At 42.4% G+C, this 18,459-nt stretch overlaps 1 protein-coding gene across 2 annotated transcripts; it reads left to right on the plus strand.

Moving 5' to 3' along the window:
• Positions 1-16,037, plus strand: RABGGTB (Rab geranylgeranyltransferase subunit beta). Of its 2 annotated transcripts, XM_064147526.1 has the most exons (9): positions 1-120; positions 685-792; positions 1,803-2,000; positions 3,821-3,926; positions 5,303-5,355; positions 5,480-5,590; positions 9,670-9,795; positions 11,003-11,152; positions 13,768-16,037. In XM_064147526.1, the coding sequence occupies exons 1-9, from the start codon at positions 118-120 to the stop codon at positions 13,906-13,908; spliced, it is 996 nt and encodes a 331-aa protein (XP_064003596.1). In that variant the 5' UTR covers positions 1-117; the 3' UTR covers positions 13,909-16,037. The 2 variants fall into 2 exon arrangements, with proteins under 2 accessions (XP_064003596.1, XP_064003597.1); XM_064147527.1 differs by lacking the exons at positions 1-120; positions 685-792 and having other exon boundaries at positions 960-2,000; positions 13,768-13,899; positions 15,309-16,037.
• Positions 16,038-18,459: the final 2,422 nt, after the last annotated feature.

An 18,459-nucleotide genomic window follows, 5' to 3' on the forward strand; every position in this document is an offset into this window, starting at 1 on the left:
CAGAGAGCTCGGCCGACAGCGGGCGGCTGTCGGGCAGCTATAACGGGGCCCTGCCAAGCGTTGCTTCCTGCTCCGCCCCGCCGCACCGCGCCGCTCTTTCCGGTGCGGGCCGCGAACATGGTAGGTGCTGCTCTCCGCGCCGGGGAGAGGGCATGGCCTGGAGCGGCGGAGCTCGCACTTTTTTGCTTGCAGGGGGACGCGGCGGGAGGTCAGGAGCTGTGGGGGGCTGAGTGCTGAGACTGTGGCGCTCGCCACTCCGTTTGCGGAGCGAATATGGGAGTGGCACTACCGCCCGCCCGGGCCGGGTCTGGCATGGCGAGGACACCCGAGTGTGTCATGTGGGGGCGCCGGCGCCAGCCCCAGGCCATGAGGCCTCGTGGTCCGAGCCCGGCTGGGGCTTTTGCGGCGAAGGGTGAGGCCTTCTTTGCTCTGCGCGGGGCTCTTCCGGGTGCTCGGTTTGCTTCCGGAAAACTGGGGAGGTTCAGCTGCTTTAGGAGGTTTCGTTTGCATCCTTTATCGGATCCGCGAGTGGCAGTGGGAGATAGGAGATCGACCCCGTATAGGCGACGGCCAAAACGATGTTTTTGCGACTGGTCTTAATTAAACTGTCTCTAGGTGCTGGAGCCTCTCGAGATGACGGCACAGCTAACGTTTTGTTCGGGCCTTTTTTTTTCTCCTCCACAGGGGACACCGCAAAAGGATGTTGTAATAAAACCCGATGCTCCAAGCACGTTGCTTTCGGAGAAGCATGCGGAATATATAGCTTCCTATGGGACGAAGAAAGACGATTATGTAGGTACCAGTTTGTTTCTGTACATCTCTTGTTTAATTGAGAGTAATATTCACCCCTACTTAATTGCTAAGGGTTAGATGCAGGTTCACAAACTAATCGTTTCTTGCCCTGCAATCGAAAGTATAAAAGAAAGGTGTCTTTGTTAATTTTTCTAGGTCCATGATGAGTTTCGGCATGTATTATCCGAGTATAAACTTGAAGATAATCTGTTTAGCTCTGAGACCTGAAAAATTATCTATTTGTTGCTTCTTTATCCGCTAGAATGCACAAGTAGAGCTGGATTTACACATTTGCTCTTTGATGGGACAGTGACTGAATCTCACCACAGCACTGTTTTGTTCTTTTTGGACTTGATAAACACTTTAATAAGCTGCAGTTTTATAGTCACAGGTCACCGGATGCAGCCCACAGTGGTACTCCAGCTGGTGAAAAATGTCAATAACTGCTGTGTTGGAAGTGGCAGTTACCTTTACCATCCATAAAAGCGCTATTGCTTATGATAGTTGTGCTTAAAGAGTGCTGCATACAGAAAACTGTTTATGGGTAGTGTAGATGATGTAACTGCTGTAAGAAAATTCTATGTGCAGTGTCACTTTGTAATGCAACTTCAGATTGTGGCAGTTCTGGCACTTGGAAGTAAGGTTCATTAAACGTTAGGCTTGTTTCTGTGATGTAGGTGGTAATTTGGGTGCCAAGATGACATGATCTGAAGTAAACTACTGCCTAACTGCTTGAATGTGTTTAATTTGACATTGAACTTGATGCTTTGAACTAGAACACCGAGACAAGGTAATGCAGTACATGTGGATATACACATGTGTACCTACAGGCACTCGCATGTGTGTTACAGACATGCAAGGTGTGTAGAGTATTTGAGTACCTGATACCTAAGTTGTCAGTGGAGCAGAAGGTGACTGACATACTGGAAGCTGTTTGAAAATGTGAACTGTATTTTTGCTACATGGCTGCTGTGCTGATATGATTAAGAACTAAAGCGTGTCCTCCCTAGGAATATTGCATGTCAGAGTATTTGAGGATGAGTGGTATCTACTGGGGCCTGACAGCAATGGACCTCATAGGGCAGCTGCACCGAATGAACAAAGAGGAAATTCTAGAGTTCATCAAATCCTGTCAACACGAATGTGGTGGGATAAGCCCCAGCACCGGTCACGATCCTCATCTCCTGTATACTCTCAGTGCTGTCCAGGTAAATATAACAAGGTTGTTTTATTTTGATGACTGCAGGTTTATGAACCAGGTAAGGTCATATGAACTTTAATGAACGGAACTTTAGAATTTAGCTAAAGCATTTCCTCTAAAAAATTACAATCACAGAAACATGCAGGTTGGCAAAGTCCCTCAGGATCACCAAGTCCAACCTAGAACCCTGCTCTACTAGATTCACCCTTAAACCATAGCCCTGAGCACCACATACAAACCACCCTTAAACACATCCGTGGTGGATGACTCCACCTCCTCACTGGGCAGCTCATTCCAGTGCCTGACCACTCTCTCTGAAAGACTTTTTCCGAGTATCTAATCTAAACCTACCCAGTCTCAGCTTGAGGCCATTCTCCCTTGTTCTGTCTCCAATTACCTGTGAGAAGAGACCAGATCTCTTCTCTTGTCTCCTTTCAGAGGTCCTTTAGTGGTGGCTGTATTTTTGATAAATTTTGTAACAGTCACCTTAAAATACTTAGTGACCGGGTTTACTGGAGCCATGAAACTGAAGTTTCTTTAGGCTGTGAGCTTTTCCAAACTGCCCAATCAAGCTACTTTCATAAATTCTAATCCAGTGTAAGGAGGAGAAGGTGCAGTTTGAGGGTGTTTACTTTTGTATATTGGAGGTGTTAGTTCTTAAGTGAATGCTTGCTGGTGCTAGGAGATGTTTTCATGTTAACTGCATGCAGGTAAAGATGTGAAAATCTGAAAAATGCTAGCAAGTGCTGATGTAAAGGTTTTGTGGTAAATTTAAACAGCATGTCATAGTGAACAAACACAATTTAGTCCTGTCTTCATATCCAGAATGTTTGAATGGTCATTTAACATTTTCTTTTGATCACAATTAACAATCATTTGTGCAGATTTGTTTTTTAAGGAGCATTCTATGCTTGTGTATTTTTCTCTTGCAGCTGCACACTCTTTCATGCATTTCCTCAAGACAGAAATTTAATCTAACAATTGAAAGATTCCAGCTAACTCTAAGTGTTCAAAGCCATAGCTGGTATTTTTCAGAATTTGCTCTATAATATTGCATAGTTTCAACTTAATTGCTTTCTGTATAGGTTATGCAACTTAGAAATGAAAACACAAAGCCATCTGGGGCTTGAAAGGAGTATTGTTGTTTTCATATGGTATTTTGTCCTATGGGTTTACTGATTCAAATTGGTGCTGGCTCAGAAAACTGTATTCTCTACTATGACCTTTAGTTTTCTTCAGAATTTATTGACTGTACAGCTTATATCTAATCGTTTATACTATTATTGTTGCAGTTTGCTTCTACTCATATTTACAAATTGAATGTAAATAATCTTATTTCAAGCTAATCATTGGCAGCAGGCTCAGACTGTAAGTGGCATTAGAAACTAGATGTTTAACTTACATTTGCACATACCCAGCTAGCAGCAGTGCACAAGCTTCAGTTTTTTATGTCTAGGATGTCATTATCCCATTACAAAATTAACCATAATCAAATCTCTGTTGTACATAATGCTAATGTAAATCCACATAAACTTGATTATGTGTTTGAAAGGAGAGCTGGAAGTTGGAAAGTAACAAGGCATGAGAGAGTTCAGCTTGAATTGCCAATCTGAGAATCCAAATTGCCCATTTGAACATTTCTTGAAGTCTTGAGACAGGTAGATGAATTGCAGCAAATGCAATTTTGATTTAATAAACCTTACCAAATAATGTTCACAGACAATTAAATAAAGCTTTTTATAAATCCAGGATTATTTTTAATTTAACAAATAAATTGTAACAACTGTTATCTCTTTGATTATGACTGTCTTTTTTTCCTCCCCCCAGATTCTTACTCTGTATGACAGTCTACATGTTGTTGATGTAAATAAAATTGTTGAATATATACAGAACTTGCAAAAAGAAGATGGATCATTTGCTGGAGACAAATGGGGTAATTTTTACATTAAAATTTAGTGAGTCTGTAAACTTGTTTCATTGGATGTTGGTTTTGCTTACATATTTTGTGTCAACACTTATGAGGTATGTAAAAGGTGATTTTGTGAAGGACAGGTTTGTTTCATTCCTTTCATGAATACTCTAAACTTCAGTTCCATTCTAGTATTAAAAATGAATTGTCTAGTTCTTAAAAGAAGAGAACTTTTGGGCATTTGTAACTTGCCTATGCTTTGATGTACTGGATATGCTCTTCCATAAGGAATGTTTGATGCTTGGCTTTTAATGGCAGTCAGCTGCAATCTTTATCCATGTCGTGGGAAAAGATCTTTCACTGTATGGGAATGAGAAGAGCTGATTTTGCACTCATGAATTTCTGTTACTGACTTTGTTTCTGCGCATGCATTCTTCAGGTGTTTTTAAGCAGTAGCATAAATATTTAGTCACTCTAAAAATGTTTATCTCCCTGAATACTTAAATTTGAATAAAACCTATTGCATATCACTTGTTCTGGTAAAATTCAGCGTCAAGATCATGGCAGTATATGTGTGCTACTGTAAAGGGAGCTGTTGTGCTGTGTATTAAAACAGTTCATAGTTCACTGCATCCTTTTTGTTCCGAGTGTTGAAATAAATGTACTAAATACACCGCTGGTAGAGGTGGTTACAGCACAATAGAAGAGGCAGGATAGCTGATACAGTACAGAACACCACTTTTGGTTTATATGGTTCAACTTGTGGATTTCTTAAGAAGAAAAGTCTTTCATCAGTTTGACCAGAAAATGAATGCTCATGGCTGCGTTCAAATTCCAGTTTTCACTTCCAAATATTAATTCCTTGGGATTTCTGTTGTGGGAGTTATGTTGGTGTGGGTGTGCTAAGCAATCATTCTGCTATAGGTGTGTGTTTGTGATTTAGCTTCCGGGTGTGAATATGCAACATAAAACTTTTATCAGTCTTCCTCTAAACCCAGAAATTACTTCTGCCCAATTTTGGGGCAGAAAGAAAGTGGTATCAGAGTATTTTTGAGTCTACTGCTCTGAAATTATATAGTAGAGCATTAGACATCAACTCCAATATTAAGTTACCACTGCTGAATTGATGTGGATATAGATCTGACTGCATCTTCTCAAAATGAGTTGTTTGCTTCCAAATACAGTAAAAATGCAGATCACTTTCTAATGACTGAGGAGAGACATCATGTGCTGGAAAAGGAATAGGACCAGGAGGCAGGGTACATGACAACAGTTTGTGGTTGATTTATATTTTCCAATGTAAAACCTAGTATTTAAATATTTTGTTCCATATTTTCTCTAGTGATTTTAATGTCTTTTTGTTAATAAAATGCTTCTGTTTTGTCCCCCCCACATTTTAGGAGAGATAGATACAAGGTTCTCCTTCTGTGCTGCTGCAACTCTTGCACTTCTGGTAAGTCCTAAATCATTTCTTGACCTAAGTAAGGAATCTTGGAATCTTCCCTTTGCTACTGCTGAATTACTGTTGTCAGTGAGCTTGGTAGAATATAAAGAGCATTTATTTTTCTGACTTGTAGGGGAGACTGGATGCCATTAATGTGGAGAAAGCAGTAGAATATGTTTTGTCCTGTATGAACTTTGATGGAGGATTTGGTTGTAGACCAGGTTCTGAATCACATGCAGGACAGGTGAGATTCTCTTTATATTGAGATGTTTTAAATTTCCAAGAATCACATACTGCCTGTAAGTGTTTCTTTGTAATGTCTGCCAGTGATGTCAGTTGATGTACCTTTTTTGTTTCCCAAATGCCCGACTCTAGCACCTTAGTTAAGTGAACAGACAGGTAGATAAATCAGAACATGAACAGAGATTTGGGTGGTTATAGTTTGGGAAGTTTATTAAGGGAACAACTCTTTGAAGTGTATTTCAGTCTTCGTAAAGTGATGTTGGAATAGTTAGCATTAGGGTTTCTAGAGATTTTGAAATGTGTTAGGGGAAATGTTGGGCAAGATCTATCACTCTGTCTGTCACGATGAAGCATAAAGGACAGCTGTATGGAATCATAGAATCAGCCAGGTTGGAAGAGACCTCCAAGATCATGCAGTCCAAACTATCACCTAGCCCTATCCAATCAACTAGACCATGGCACTAAATACCCCATCCAGTCTTTTCTTGAACACCTCCAGGGATGGCAACTCACCACTTCCCATTCTGATGCCAATCACTCCTTCTGTGAAGAACTTCCTTCTAACATCTAGCCTATATCTCCCCCTGCAGAACTTGAGACTGTGTCCCCTTGTTCCGTTGCTAGTTGCCTGAGAGAAGGGACAAAGCCCACCTGGCTACAGCCTCCCTTCAGGTAACTGTAGACAGCAATGAGGTCACCCCTGAGCCTTCTCCAGGCTAAACAACCCCAGCTATCTCATCCTCTCCTCACAGGGCTGTGCTCTAGGCCCCTCACCAGCTTTGTCACCCTTCTTTGGACATGTTCCAGTGCTTCAATATCTCTCTTGAATTGAGGAACCTAGAACTGGACAGAGCACTCAAGGTGTAGCCTGATCGGTACAGAGTCTCCTACTGGCCACACTGTTCCTGATACAGGCCAGGATGCCATTGGCTCTCTTGGCTACCTGGGCACACTGCTGGCACATGTAAAACCTACTATCTGCCAGTACCCCCAGGTCCCTTTCTGCCTGGTTGCTCTTCAGCCACTCTGTCCTCAGCCTGCAGTGCTGCTTGGGGTTGTTGTGGCCAAAGTGTAGAACCCTGCACTTGGCCTTGTTAAATCTCATCCCACTGGCCTCTGCCCACCCATCCAGCCTGTCCAGGTCCCTCTGCAGGGCTCTCCTACCCTCCAGCAGTTTGACACCTGCTCCTAGCTTGGTGTCTTCTGCAAACTTATTCTGATATTTAGCAGCTGATGAACTCAAATGCAAACCTTAAGGGGGGAATCTTGCTTATTTTTTTGAGATAAGTCAGTTTTAAGCTGAGATGCCTCAAATCCAGATATTTTCCCACAGTTTGTTCTATGCAATGTAGAGTATTTTACTAGTGATAGGGAATTGTGAAAAATGCTTGGTAAAATCTGGTTGAGAGGGGAATGCTGTAGAATAATTGGAACAAATGTAGTGATCTCTCTGAGAAGAGAGTCTCAGTGATTCCCAGAAGAAAACTTAAAATTAAAACTACCTCTCCTCTATTTTTTTTTAATGGAAAAGATTATTGCACTTGAATTTATGAATATAAATTAAATTTTAATACAATATTATAATGCTATTGCACTTGGCAGCCAGTCACTAGTGGTGTGCCCCAGGGATCAGTGCTGGGCTTAGTCCTGTTTAATGCCTTCATTGATGATCCGAATGAGGGGATTGAGCCCACCATCAGTTAAGTTTACAGACAACACCAAGTTGGGAGCATTTATCAATCTGTTAGAGGGTAAGAGGGCTCTGCAGAGGGACCAAGATAGGCTGCACAGATGGGCACCGTGCAACGCCATGAGTTTTAACAAGTCCTAGTGCTAGGATCTGCACTTCGGTCACAACAACCCCATGCAGTGCTACAGGTTGGGGACAGAGTGGCTGGAGAGCAGGCAGGCAGAGTGACCTGGGGGGACTGGTTGGCAGCTGACTGAACAGATGCCTAGGTGGCCAACAAGGCCAATGGCATTCTGGCCTGTATCAGGAATAGTGTGGCCAGCAGCACCAGGGAAGTCCTTCGGGCTCTGTACTTAGCACTGGTCAGGCCACACCTTGAGTCCAGTTCTGGGACCCTCATTTTAAGAAGGATGTTGAGGTACTGGAACGTGTCCAGAGAGTGGCACCAAGGCTGGTGAAGGGGCTGCAGCACAGCCCTGTGAGGAGAGGCTGAGGGAGTTGGGGATGTGCAGCCTGGAGAAGAGGAGGCTCAGGGCAGACCTCACTGCTCTCTACAACTACCTGAACGGAGGTTGTAGCCAGGTGGGGTTGGTCTCGTCTGCCGGGCACCCAGTGACAGAACGAGGACACAGCCTCAAGCTGCATCAGGGTAGGTTTAGGCTGGACATGAGGGAGAAATTCTTCACGGAAAGTGTGATTGCTTAGTAGAATACATTGCCCAGGAAGTTGGTGGAGTCACCATCCCTGGAGGTGTTTAAAAGGAGACTTGGATGAGGCACTTAGTGCCATGGTTTAGTTAATTAGGAAGGTTAGGTGACAGGTCAGACTTGATGATCATAGAGGTCTTTTTCAACATGATTAATTCTGTGATTTATTTTGCATAACTACCAGGTGGAACCTGGTACATGTACCATTGCTCACGTGGTCTAAATGGCTGGACCATGGTCTGATGTTCAAGTCAGTCAGATGCAGTAGGAGAACCCACTCTGTTTGCAGCTAGCTTTTCCTGGGAGGATTTAGTCTGTTGTGCATGTTGACACACTTTGAAAAATGCCATAAAGGGTAGCTCCTTTATCTACATCGTACTTCAAATGTATTCTGGGATTATCATATTTATTTTGCAATATTCTTGAATAGACTCGTCCCTGTTAATGTGTGATTTTTGTTGCTCTTCTTGCTGTCTTTTTTGGTGCATTGTACTAGGTAAAGGTGACTATGAGCAGGGTTTAGTGGATGCTGTGGTTTCGTGCAGTTTGTGTTTGTCTTATTTTTTAGTGACTGTCTGAAATGTGACCGAAGGATGCTGTTCTCTAAATGCTATTTCCCAGGGGAAAAAATAAACAGGGGATGCATCATAGAATGATAGAATTGTTTTGGGTGGAGAAGACCCCTGAGATCAAGTCCAACCATTGTCCTAACACCACTATGGCCATTAAACCGTGGTGGTCCCAGTGCTATGACCACCCGTTTCTTGAACGCCTCCAGGGATGATGACTTCACCACTGCTCTGGGCAGCCTGGTTCAAGGCTTGACAACCCTTTCAGTGAAGTTCCTCATGTCCGACTTAAATCTTTCCTGGTGCAAATTGAGTCCATTTGCTCTCATCCTATCACTTGATACTAGGAATAAGAGACCAACCCCCACCTGGCTCCAGCCTCCTTCCAGGGTGTTGTAGAGAGCCAGAAGGTCTGCCTTCAGCCACCTCTTCTCCAAAGTTAAAAAGACCAGTTCCCTCAGCAGACCTGTACTTGAGACCTTTCACCAGCTTCCTTGCCCTTCTCTGAACATGCTGCAGCAACCTGATGCCTTTCTTGTAGTAGGGGATCCAAAACAACGTCAGATTCAAGGTGCAGCCTGCTTCACACGGCACAGTGAAAGTAGGACTGACATGACTAGATGTATGTGAGACTGCTAGGATCATCAGAGTTAATGCATTTCTGTTAGAGAATTCATTTGGTCTTTAGTTTGCCTTCCACAAGCCTTAGGGCACAGGAACAAACCATTTGCTGGAACAAAACCTTTGCTGGATGCAAAGTTTTCATAAAGGCCATATCCAGCATACAGAAATAAATTTGAGTACTCTGGCTTGGGAGTCTGTTTTTAAAAGGAAGCTGTGTGGTGCTGCCTAATCTTTTAGGCTCTTTCTCCAAACCTTCCATTGTCTTATATCAGTAAAATCTGACCCTTCTGTAATTGCATTGTGCAGCAGGTACCTCTATACAAAACCAACTGTAACAGTAACAAACCTTTCTAATGGAAAAGTGAAACTTAAAACATGCTTATTGAATTGTTTGCATGACCGTATTCTCAGTTTTAGATCTTCCTGCGTATAGTCTGCTGAACTGTATGTAGTTTTTAAATACACAAAAAATTTATGTCTGTAATTTTAGATCTATTGTTGCACAGGATTTCTGGCTATAACAGACCAATTGCATCAAATAAATGTTGACTTGCTGGGTTGGTGGCTTTGTGAACGTCAGTTACCTTCTGGAGGTCTCAACGGACGACCAGAGAAGGTATTTGATGGCTTCTTTTGTTTGTTCAGACCTTGATAAAGATTATTTTTGGCTAAAGCTGAAGTTCTTCCAGAAAGTGCCATGTAGTAAATTCATCAAAGAAGTCAGGCCTTAAGTTTAATTCTTCATCACTAACACTGGTCACACAGTCCTTGGCTATCCTTAGCTGTCCTCAAACTGAGGGTTTGAGCACTCAGTTACAGAATCCATGTGCTGACGTCTGGCTCACTGACTACCTGAGCCTGGATCGTAGAATTAGTCAGGACTGGAAGGGACCACAAGGATCATCTACTTCCAACCCCCCTGCCATGGGCAGGGACACTTCACATTGGATCAGGCTGTCTAGAGCCTTATCCATCCTGGCCTTAAACACCTTCAGGGGTGCCCCACCTCCCTGGGCAACCCCTTACAGGGTCTCACTACCCTCATGCTGAAGAACTTCTAACATCCAGTCTGAATCTACCCATATCTAGCTCTGTTCCATTTCCCCCAATCCTATCACTACCTGACATCCTAAAAAGTCCCTTCCCAGCTTTCTTATAGACTCCCTTCAGATACTGAATGGTCACAATAAGGTCACCTCAGAGCCTTCTCCTCTCCAGACAGCCCCAACTCCCTCTGTTTCTCCTCATAGCAGAGGTTCTCCAGGCCTCTGATCATCCTCGGTGGCTCTCCTCTGGATCTTGTTAATCAGGCCCTGCCTCTTGTGACATTAGGAATTATCTCTTCTGTAGTATTAGTACAAAACCCACTGCTTTCACTGCATGAAAATCCTGAGTGTAGTAGTGTTTTTCTTCACGCTAGGAAACTGTGTAACCTAGAGTGATCTCTGCTGGCAAATAGGTAACCTAGCAACAGATACAGTGTTTTATTTTCCATAATTACATGAGTTGATTTGAAATTCTTTGTACTTACTCCTGAAAAAGGCACTGTGAGGTTTTAATCTCTCCTACAAAAGGTGGAGGCTGTTTCAAAATCATGTGCTTGTGGTTTTGTTTCTTGGAGAAGTGAAAAGACTTGAGAAAAGAGACTTTTACTTGCTGGAAAATGAAGTCTGAGAGGAAACTGCATCTGGAAACTTCTCTTTCATTCCAAAGAAGCTCTTCTAAGTGTTGTTTTTGTGCAATATTATTGTGACAGCACAGTGTCATTTGAAATAACATGTTTAAACCAAAATCAAGTAATAATCTACTTCTCTGCTTGCCAGTTGCCTGATGTATGTTACTCATGGTGGGTGCTAGCATCTTTGAAGATGATTGGTAGGTTACACTGGATTGATGGAGAGAAACTGCGCTGCTTTATTTTGGCTTGCCAGGATGAGGAGACTGGAGGATTTGCTGACAGACCAGGAGATATGGTAAATAATTATTTACTAAATAAAATATACCTATGTAACATATGTATAAAACTTCAACCGAGAAGGTAAGTTTTCTCATTTGAATGTTACTCAATTCATGATCCAGGTGTGAGCATCTTGCAGAGCATTTTGAAGGACAGAAGTAGGTGGAGTTGCTTTTTCATGGTTATTCAAGGGGCATTTGCGCTGTTATGTCCCCCACTGCAGTTCATTGCTGTTCCCTAAAAATTCTGATTTGGTTCCCTTAAGACATTTCTCACAAGGCCATGTGGAAGAGCTCTTTAAAAAGCCTATGTTTGCTGGATTTCTTTTGATGGGTGGGTTTTGGAGGGGTTGCCTGAGGAATTGTAAGCTAGCATTACCCAATGCAGGTTAAATCATTTCAGCTTTTTTGGTAGTTTTGACTCATTTAAATGAGACCTAAGTTTTTGCTAAGAATCCTTATAAGCTAACTTGAGTTCTGTGCCATCTCAGCTTCTGAATAAATCATCTCAGTGGCATTTTTCTAAATGAGGGAGGAAGAAGCTTCTGTGATAACATTATGAAGAGGGTGGTAGTGTGGATTTTCTGGTTCACTGAGACAGTAATTCCACTTCAGCTGGTCTGTTTTCTCTGATTTCAGGCAGGTAAAATGGCCGATAAGACTTGTATCTTTCAAGGGTGTAGGCAGATAAAAAGTACTAGGAGATCTCAGTGCAATTTGTATAGAACACTTGGCTATGTATTCTTCAATGGTCAGGGGGAAGTCTTTGTTGGTTTTATTGCAGCTGACCACATATTTTCCTTTTTTCACAAACGCATTTAAAAACTGCAGTAGTTTTCTGTTTCTTTGCAAGCTGGTTTATTATTCCCACTTAGGAGAGTGAAAGAAATCTTTTTACTCTGCTCTATTATTTGGGATGTGGTTTGGTGTTCTTAAAACACCAAAAAAAAAAAGCTCACAGGCTTTATCCCATTGTGGATTTCTCAGTGAAAAGCCTTCAAGTCTTAATGCTTTTCTGCCTTTGAGATTAAACTTGAGCTATTGAACTATTTTTGTCTTGCTAGAAGAGCAACTTTGAAAGCCTTTCCTCTATACCTAATGCAGGTGTCCTTGGTTTTTAGTGTGTTTAAGTTGTGGTCATTTCATGTTATATTTATCTGTCATCCATTGCTCAAGTGGGCACTGCCTTAGAAATGCTGATGGCTACAGGTTTTTGCTTTGTTCCTGCAGTAATTCATTCCTAACAGTTTCTGTTGCTCTGGGTGAATTTTTAAGGGGGTTATGGAATTGGTTTGATTTTTAGTTTAGGGTTTTTGGGAGGGATGGATTGTGGATTTCTGAGTTTTGTTTTTTTGAGGGAGATGGGGCTTTTTTCATTAGTATTAGGTTCTAGTCTTTTGATTTGACATAGTGATTGTATTTCAGCTATTGAACTGCTTAACCAGTAAGACAATTCTGCCATCTTTTAAGTTCCAAGAAGCTTAACTTTGTAGCTGTGCTTATTAGCTGCCAGTTGTAATTCAGCAGGGTTTTTTTATGTGCTTTAAAGAAATGTGCAGAAAGGATCAACCAGCATGGCAGCAGATACATCTAGGAATCTGGGTTTCCTGAACATAGATACTGTTCATCAAGAGCTGGAATCTCTGGCTTCAACTACATACCTCTCACTAGGGACTGTCTCCCCTTCTGGGCCTATCTGTACAAGGAAATTCTGTCTTGCTGTTCCTGAAGTGTGCTGCTTACTTTGCTATGTTCATTTTACCCCAATGGCCAGATACTTCTGGGAATGAGCAAGTAAACATGTCTGAGCTTTGACCACACCTGTAGTGTGGTTGTTGCCCAACCACTGAGGAGCTAGACTTGATACGCTAGTGCTGTTTGAACCTTCTAGGCTGCAGTGCTAAGATGTCCTGTATGGAGCCGTAACATGGTAACTGATCTTAGTTTGCTGCAGTATAGAACCTTTGCAGGAAGATTCAGAGTTCCCACTCATACAAACAGGATGTTCTCTGCACCAGAGAGCACAGCTACCTTGGGATAGCATTTTGTGCAATGCCTACTTAATTACACTGGCAGGATGCTTATCTCGTGAGATTTCATAATCTATTGCAGTAATGTGGTGATAGGTGCATTAGGGAGGGTTCATATAATGAAGGAATACCTGGACACTAAGTAACTGTTCCTGTATTTCTGGGATTTTTATTCTTTTCAGCTTGCTTGCACAATACTTCTCCCCCCTCAAGATTACAGAGCACAGCTCTGTACTCTGACTGTTAAAGAGCCTTATAATGTTGCTGAAGAGCAAATGGGGGATTTATGGAAGTGGTACTTGTAGATGATCAAATTTACTTCTAAAATGTTTATTATCCTTGCTTCTGCTACCCTATGATATTGCATGCTAATGGAGACAGGTGGCTTCCTGCCAAAATCTCAGTTGAAAATCATCTTAGCAGCAGGCAATCAACAAGCACCTCCAAGTAAATCATACTAAGTGCATTTTGTAGAAGTTACCCTGCTTGTCAGCACAAAGGAAAGTTTGTTCAGTTGCAGTGTCTTCTCCAGCCCTGAAGATTTACAGTTCTTTTGCTAGCAGACTGCTGGAAATGATCACAAGCTTCCTTTCTTCTCACAGGTGGATCCATTTCATACCTTATTTGGAATTGCTGGACTGTCTTTGTTAGGAGAAGAACAAATTAAGGCTGTGAATCCTGTGTTTTGCATGCCAGAGGAAGTCCTTCAGAGAATAAATGTACAGCCTGAGCTGGTGAGCTAAGTCTTGGAGAGACAAAAGGTTGATGTGCCTGGTTGCTTTGGTTTTGCTGAGTGAAGTCATCTCATCTCTGGAACGGTTAAAAGTGTTTGTGTCACGAGAGTAAAGCAACAGCTGTGCTGTGGGCTGTGTCACTTCCTAGACTGTATGGGAACAGGCTGGCTCTAATAACAGAGTGTAACATGTTCTTTGGTTGTATATAAGAGATGTAGAAACATTTCTAATCTGTATTTAAGTACATAGACCTCTGCTGCTTTTGATTATTTTTTTTTAATATATGAATCAATGCAATAGTGCAAATGCTTGGTCTTTTGTCTTTCTGTGATATCAACCACGCTAGTATCTATCTTTTCACAAGCATGTTTTGATGGTAGATCACACAAAGCACTTAAAAGGAATACGAAAAGAAAAACAACAACAAACCAACCAACAAACAAAATCCATCTTAAGCCATGCACTCAACGCCACACATTTGTAAACAGGAAGAATTAAATACATGTTTCCCAACACTTTTATATAGTGAGAAACAAGCTTTTTCTTCTGATAGCAATGGATACCAATGAAAAAAAAATACGGTTCTATTAAGTATATACATGTCTTTGTTAATGAGTCCCTTAGGCAAAACTTGCTGATACTTGCAGTGGAGCATACTTGGAGTATGTATAGTGAAACTTGCTAAAATGAAGCATTCTAGGGAAGGGCTCTGTAGGACAGTGGCTTAGAGTTGATACTAAATTTGTTGCTAGGTTGAAATCTTGCTTTATAAGAGAGTAATTGTAAGCACTTGATTATGGTGCAACTGAGAATAAAACCAGCTGTGGAAAATACTTGTCTGAAGGATGAAGTCCTCATTGTCTTCACAGAAGCTGTAAAATTGCCTCTCAATTTACATGCCATGCACCCTGGCTGAGAAGGAAGGATGTTCCAGTTGAAATAGAAAGTAAAAGGTGATGATAAAAGGGAGGAAGTGTTTCATAATCTCTGTATTTAAGGTTAACAAAGGTCTACAGCTATTTCAAATGGTTTTTAAAAGCTGCTGGTTAGTTTGATTAAGTCTATTTGCCTTAGTAGACTGTTAGCTAGAACTGGATAAGGTAACTTTTTGGTAGACCTTTACTTGTAGAGAATGTCAAAGATGGGATGTGGACTTGGATGCTCAAGTGTTTCTAATGATACTTGGTTTTTTTTAAAGCCTTCTCTACAGGCTTTTAGGTAAGCTAAAACCCCTACTCTTAGCTTTCCAGTTGCCTTTCGAATTCTTTGGTCAAAGCCTGGAATTAATATACAAGGATTGGGAAAAAGTAACTGTAGGCTGTGTGTTGAACATGGTGAAAGCACTGGTGAGGTTTTATCTAACTGTAAAGCTTAACAAAACATTATAAAATAAATTTTTCTCGCTCCAGGTTACCTTTGCAAGTGCCACTTCTTTTCATCTAAGGAAACATTGCTGAGAACATAAGAATTTGCTGATTTTTCCACATTGTACTGACAAAGTTGAACCCTCCTCAGAATTTCTGGCCTCGCATAAACTGAAACACCCTGGGAGATATGTGGGTGATACAGCATGACAGCGTAGCTTGAAATTGTTAACATTAATGGAGTTTTTCTCTGAAGGAGGTCTGGTGAATTTAATTTTCAAAGTCAGCTGTGATTTGTAAAGATACACAAACTACAAACTTGAGAATATTCTCCCATTCTTTAAATCACTTGTTTAAAATACTGTGTTTGGAGAGAGAGAGAGTCATCACAACTTTCCTTAGGCAAACAAAATCACATTTTCTGTTAAATACACTGTGAAAAATATTATTTGCCCACTGTGTCTGTGTTAAGACATAATTTTGGTGCTGAATCCATTGTTACTGTCTACCTCTATTTTGTTAAGAGTACTGATTACTTTTTTAGAATTATTTTTAGCTTATGTAGTTAGAATCTTTGCAGCCATTACTCTGCTGTTCCCAGTCTTCAGTTACAGGTGCTTTATTAAAAGCTTTCAAAAATGTGTGCTTTCCTTTTGTTTTTCCCATAGAAATCCTTATATGGAAAGGTTCTGACATTGTCTTGGTACTTGATCTTACATACTGTAGTGTGGCCAACACTCCCAGCAATAAATTTTGCAGTATGCTGTGTGATAATTTGTGAAAGAGTAATGAATAATTCAGGTACATAAAATTGTGTGTTTGTAGATAGGTGTATTAAAAGAAAACTGGGGAGGAAGATCAATAGCCATTCTGTTACCTTCTAAAAACTTGGTCAAGTCCAGAGGTACATGCTTTATTCCAAGGATGCTTCCTTGTAGCAGTTTGGTTAGGTGAATTCAGCCTTGTGATTTTTTTACCATAGCAAACTGAACATTCATTTTGTTTCTGCTTTTCTTGCCATGCACTTAGATTTTGTCAGAGAAATGGAGAAGTTCTAACACCTGCTTCATGAGCCTGAATGCTTACTGAAAGTTACATGTAGGAATTGGAGTTCAGGACAGTGGCTGTTACAGGAACCTGCACTTGCTGTCGTCCATGCTTTGGTCTGCAGTCAAACTGAAGTGTCTGATACTCAGATTTCTCAGCCTCGATGATGATGGTGCAGGGTGCTGAGGGAGCACATGTCTCATCTGAATTAGGAGGCAGGGACAGTACCTTTCAGAGGTTAGCTGAGGAGCTGCAACTGATGGAATTTCTATTGTGAGGCTGAGGGGCCAACAGACTACAACAGCCTAGTAAAAGGTGGCTTCAGTTGGGTGTGATTTTTAATGTGATTCTATTAAATTGCAGGGTCAAAATACTACCTAGTCAAAATTTCAGTGGAAACAGTTCTAGTGGTACATGTGGCATGAGCAGCATTACAGTGCCCTAAACCATGTAGAATGGCTATTTAAAACTATTCTAGATGTAAACAAGTTCTGTGGTTTTCATTGGAATGTTTTGCTATCTAAACTCTTGAGCAGGGAGAGGAGAGCTGTGGAATCTCTCACTAAAATCGATCTAAACAGTGAAGAACAAATGCAGGACAAGCTACATCTAACTGCCTTTACTTCTGTTTGCAAGAGCATTGCAGTGCCACCCATTTATTGTCTGTATTTGCATATTTGTGTAAGGAAAAATGTGACAGCTAGAGGTTAATGTTCACAAAGGATAGGGAGGAGTCCTGTAGATCTTTATTTGAATAAAGGGAGAGTCGGCAGGGCTGATGCCTGAGGGGGATTGCTGGAGGACAAAGCTTCCTTTTGCCCTAATTTCCTGGCCACAAGTGACCGCCTTTCCTCACTGGCTGATGTACTCAGACTGTACAAACTTCCTAGGCTGCCTACTCAATGTTACCCTCTCACATGCTCACCTCCCTGAACCATGCATTGCCTCTTCATTAAAAGGAGGCTTTACACCTCTCTGGGCAGAGAAGTTACTATTCAGTAGCCTGATAAGCCTGTGCACTATATCAAAAGTTCAGGTTATGTCCATTGCTCCTGGTTCATGCTATCTTTGAGGGACAGACCGCTGTGGAGACAGCAGCAAGGAGGATGCAGAGGCTTTTTGTTATTTGCAGTTAAACATAGGTCAAATTGCTGAAGTTCCCAACTTCATCCTCTCTTTGTTATCTCAAGTCTCACCAAGCAGCATCTTCACAGTGAATCACAAGTTGGAAAAGACCTTTGAGATCGAGTCCAACCTAACACCTGTGATAGGACAAGGAGCAATGGATGTAAGCTGTAGCACAGGAGGTTCCAGCTCAACACAAAGGGGAGCTTCTTTAAGGATCCCAGAGCACTGCCATAGGCTCCCCAGAGAGTTTGTAGAGTCTCCTCTGGAGCCTTTCAAGGCCTGGCTAAATGTGCTCCTGTGTGGCCTGAGCTAGATTGTATGGCACAGCTGTGGCAGGGGGGTTGGACTTGATGATCTCTTTGGGTCACTTCCAACCACTGTCATCCTGTGACCTTCTAATTAACTAAACCCTGGCACTAAGTGCCTCATCCATCCTCCTTTTAAACACCTCCAGGGATGGTGACTCCACCACCTCCCCAGGCAGCCCATTCCAATGCCAATCACTCTTGCTCTGAAGAACTTCTTCCTAACATCCAGCCTGAACCTGCCCTGGCACAGCTTGAGGCTGTGTCCTCTTGTTCTGTCCCTGGTTGCCTGGGAGAAGAAACCAAACCCAGCTGGCTCCAGCCTCCCTTCAGGCAGCTGTAGAGAGCAGTAAGTCTGCCCTGAGGCTCCTGAGAAGGCCCATTCTATCTCTGCCCCGACCGTTGCCATGAAACTTGTTGCAGGCCCAGCAGCTATGCTGGCTGTTGTATCATCTACAGCTGCTCCAGCCGCTGCGGCTTGGCCGTTATTTTCCGTAACAGCGGCGCTCCATTTCAGCCCGGGGGTTATGCGGCCTCTGCTGCCGCGGCTTCGGGAGCGGGCGGTGGAGCGGGGTCGGGCGGGCCGCGGGGCCGGGCGGAAGGCGGCGGGCGGGGAGCAGCCGCGGAACGGGTGCGAGGAGCCGGCGCGCTCGCGGCCGGTGCCGCCATTTTGCGCGCGCTGTGCTGGCGGCGGGCGGGGGCGGTTGGGTCTCGCC

This window comes from Pogoniulus pusillus, chromosome 8 (assembly GCF_015220805.1).
Source record: "Pogoniulus pusillus isolate bPogPus1 chromosome 8, bPogPus1.pri, whole genome shotgun sequence".
Classification (NCBI taxonomy): domain Eukaryota; kingdom Metazoa; phylum Chordata; class Aves; order Piciformes; family Lybiidae; genus Pogoniulus; species Pogoniulus pusillus.

Bases quoted from the DNA above. Each gene is read 5' to 3' on its own strand.
- RABGGTB (XM_064147526.1), top strand. The intron at 793-1,802 runs GTAGGTACCAGT...TGTCCTCCCTAG, and splicing joins GGACGAAGAAAGACGATTAT to GAATATTGCATGTCAGAGTA. The intron at 3,927-5,302 runs GTAATTTTTACA...CCCACATTTTAG, and splicing joins ATTTGCTGGAGACAAATGGG to GAGAGATAGATACAAGGTTC.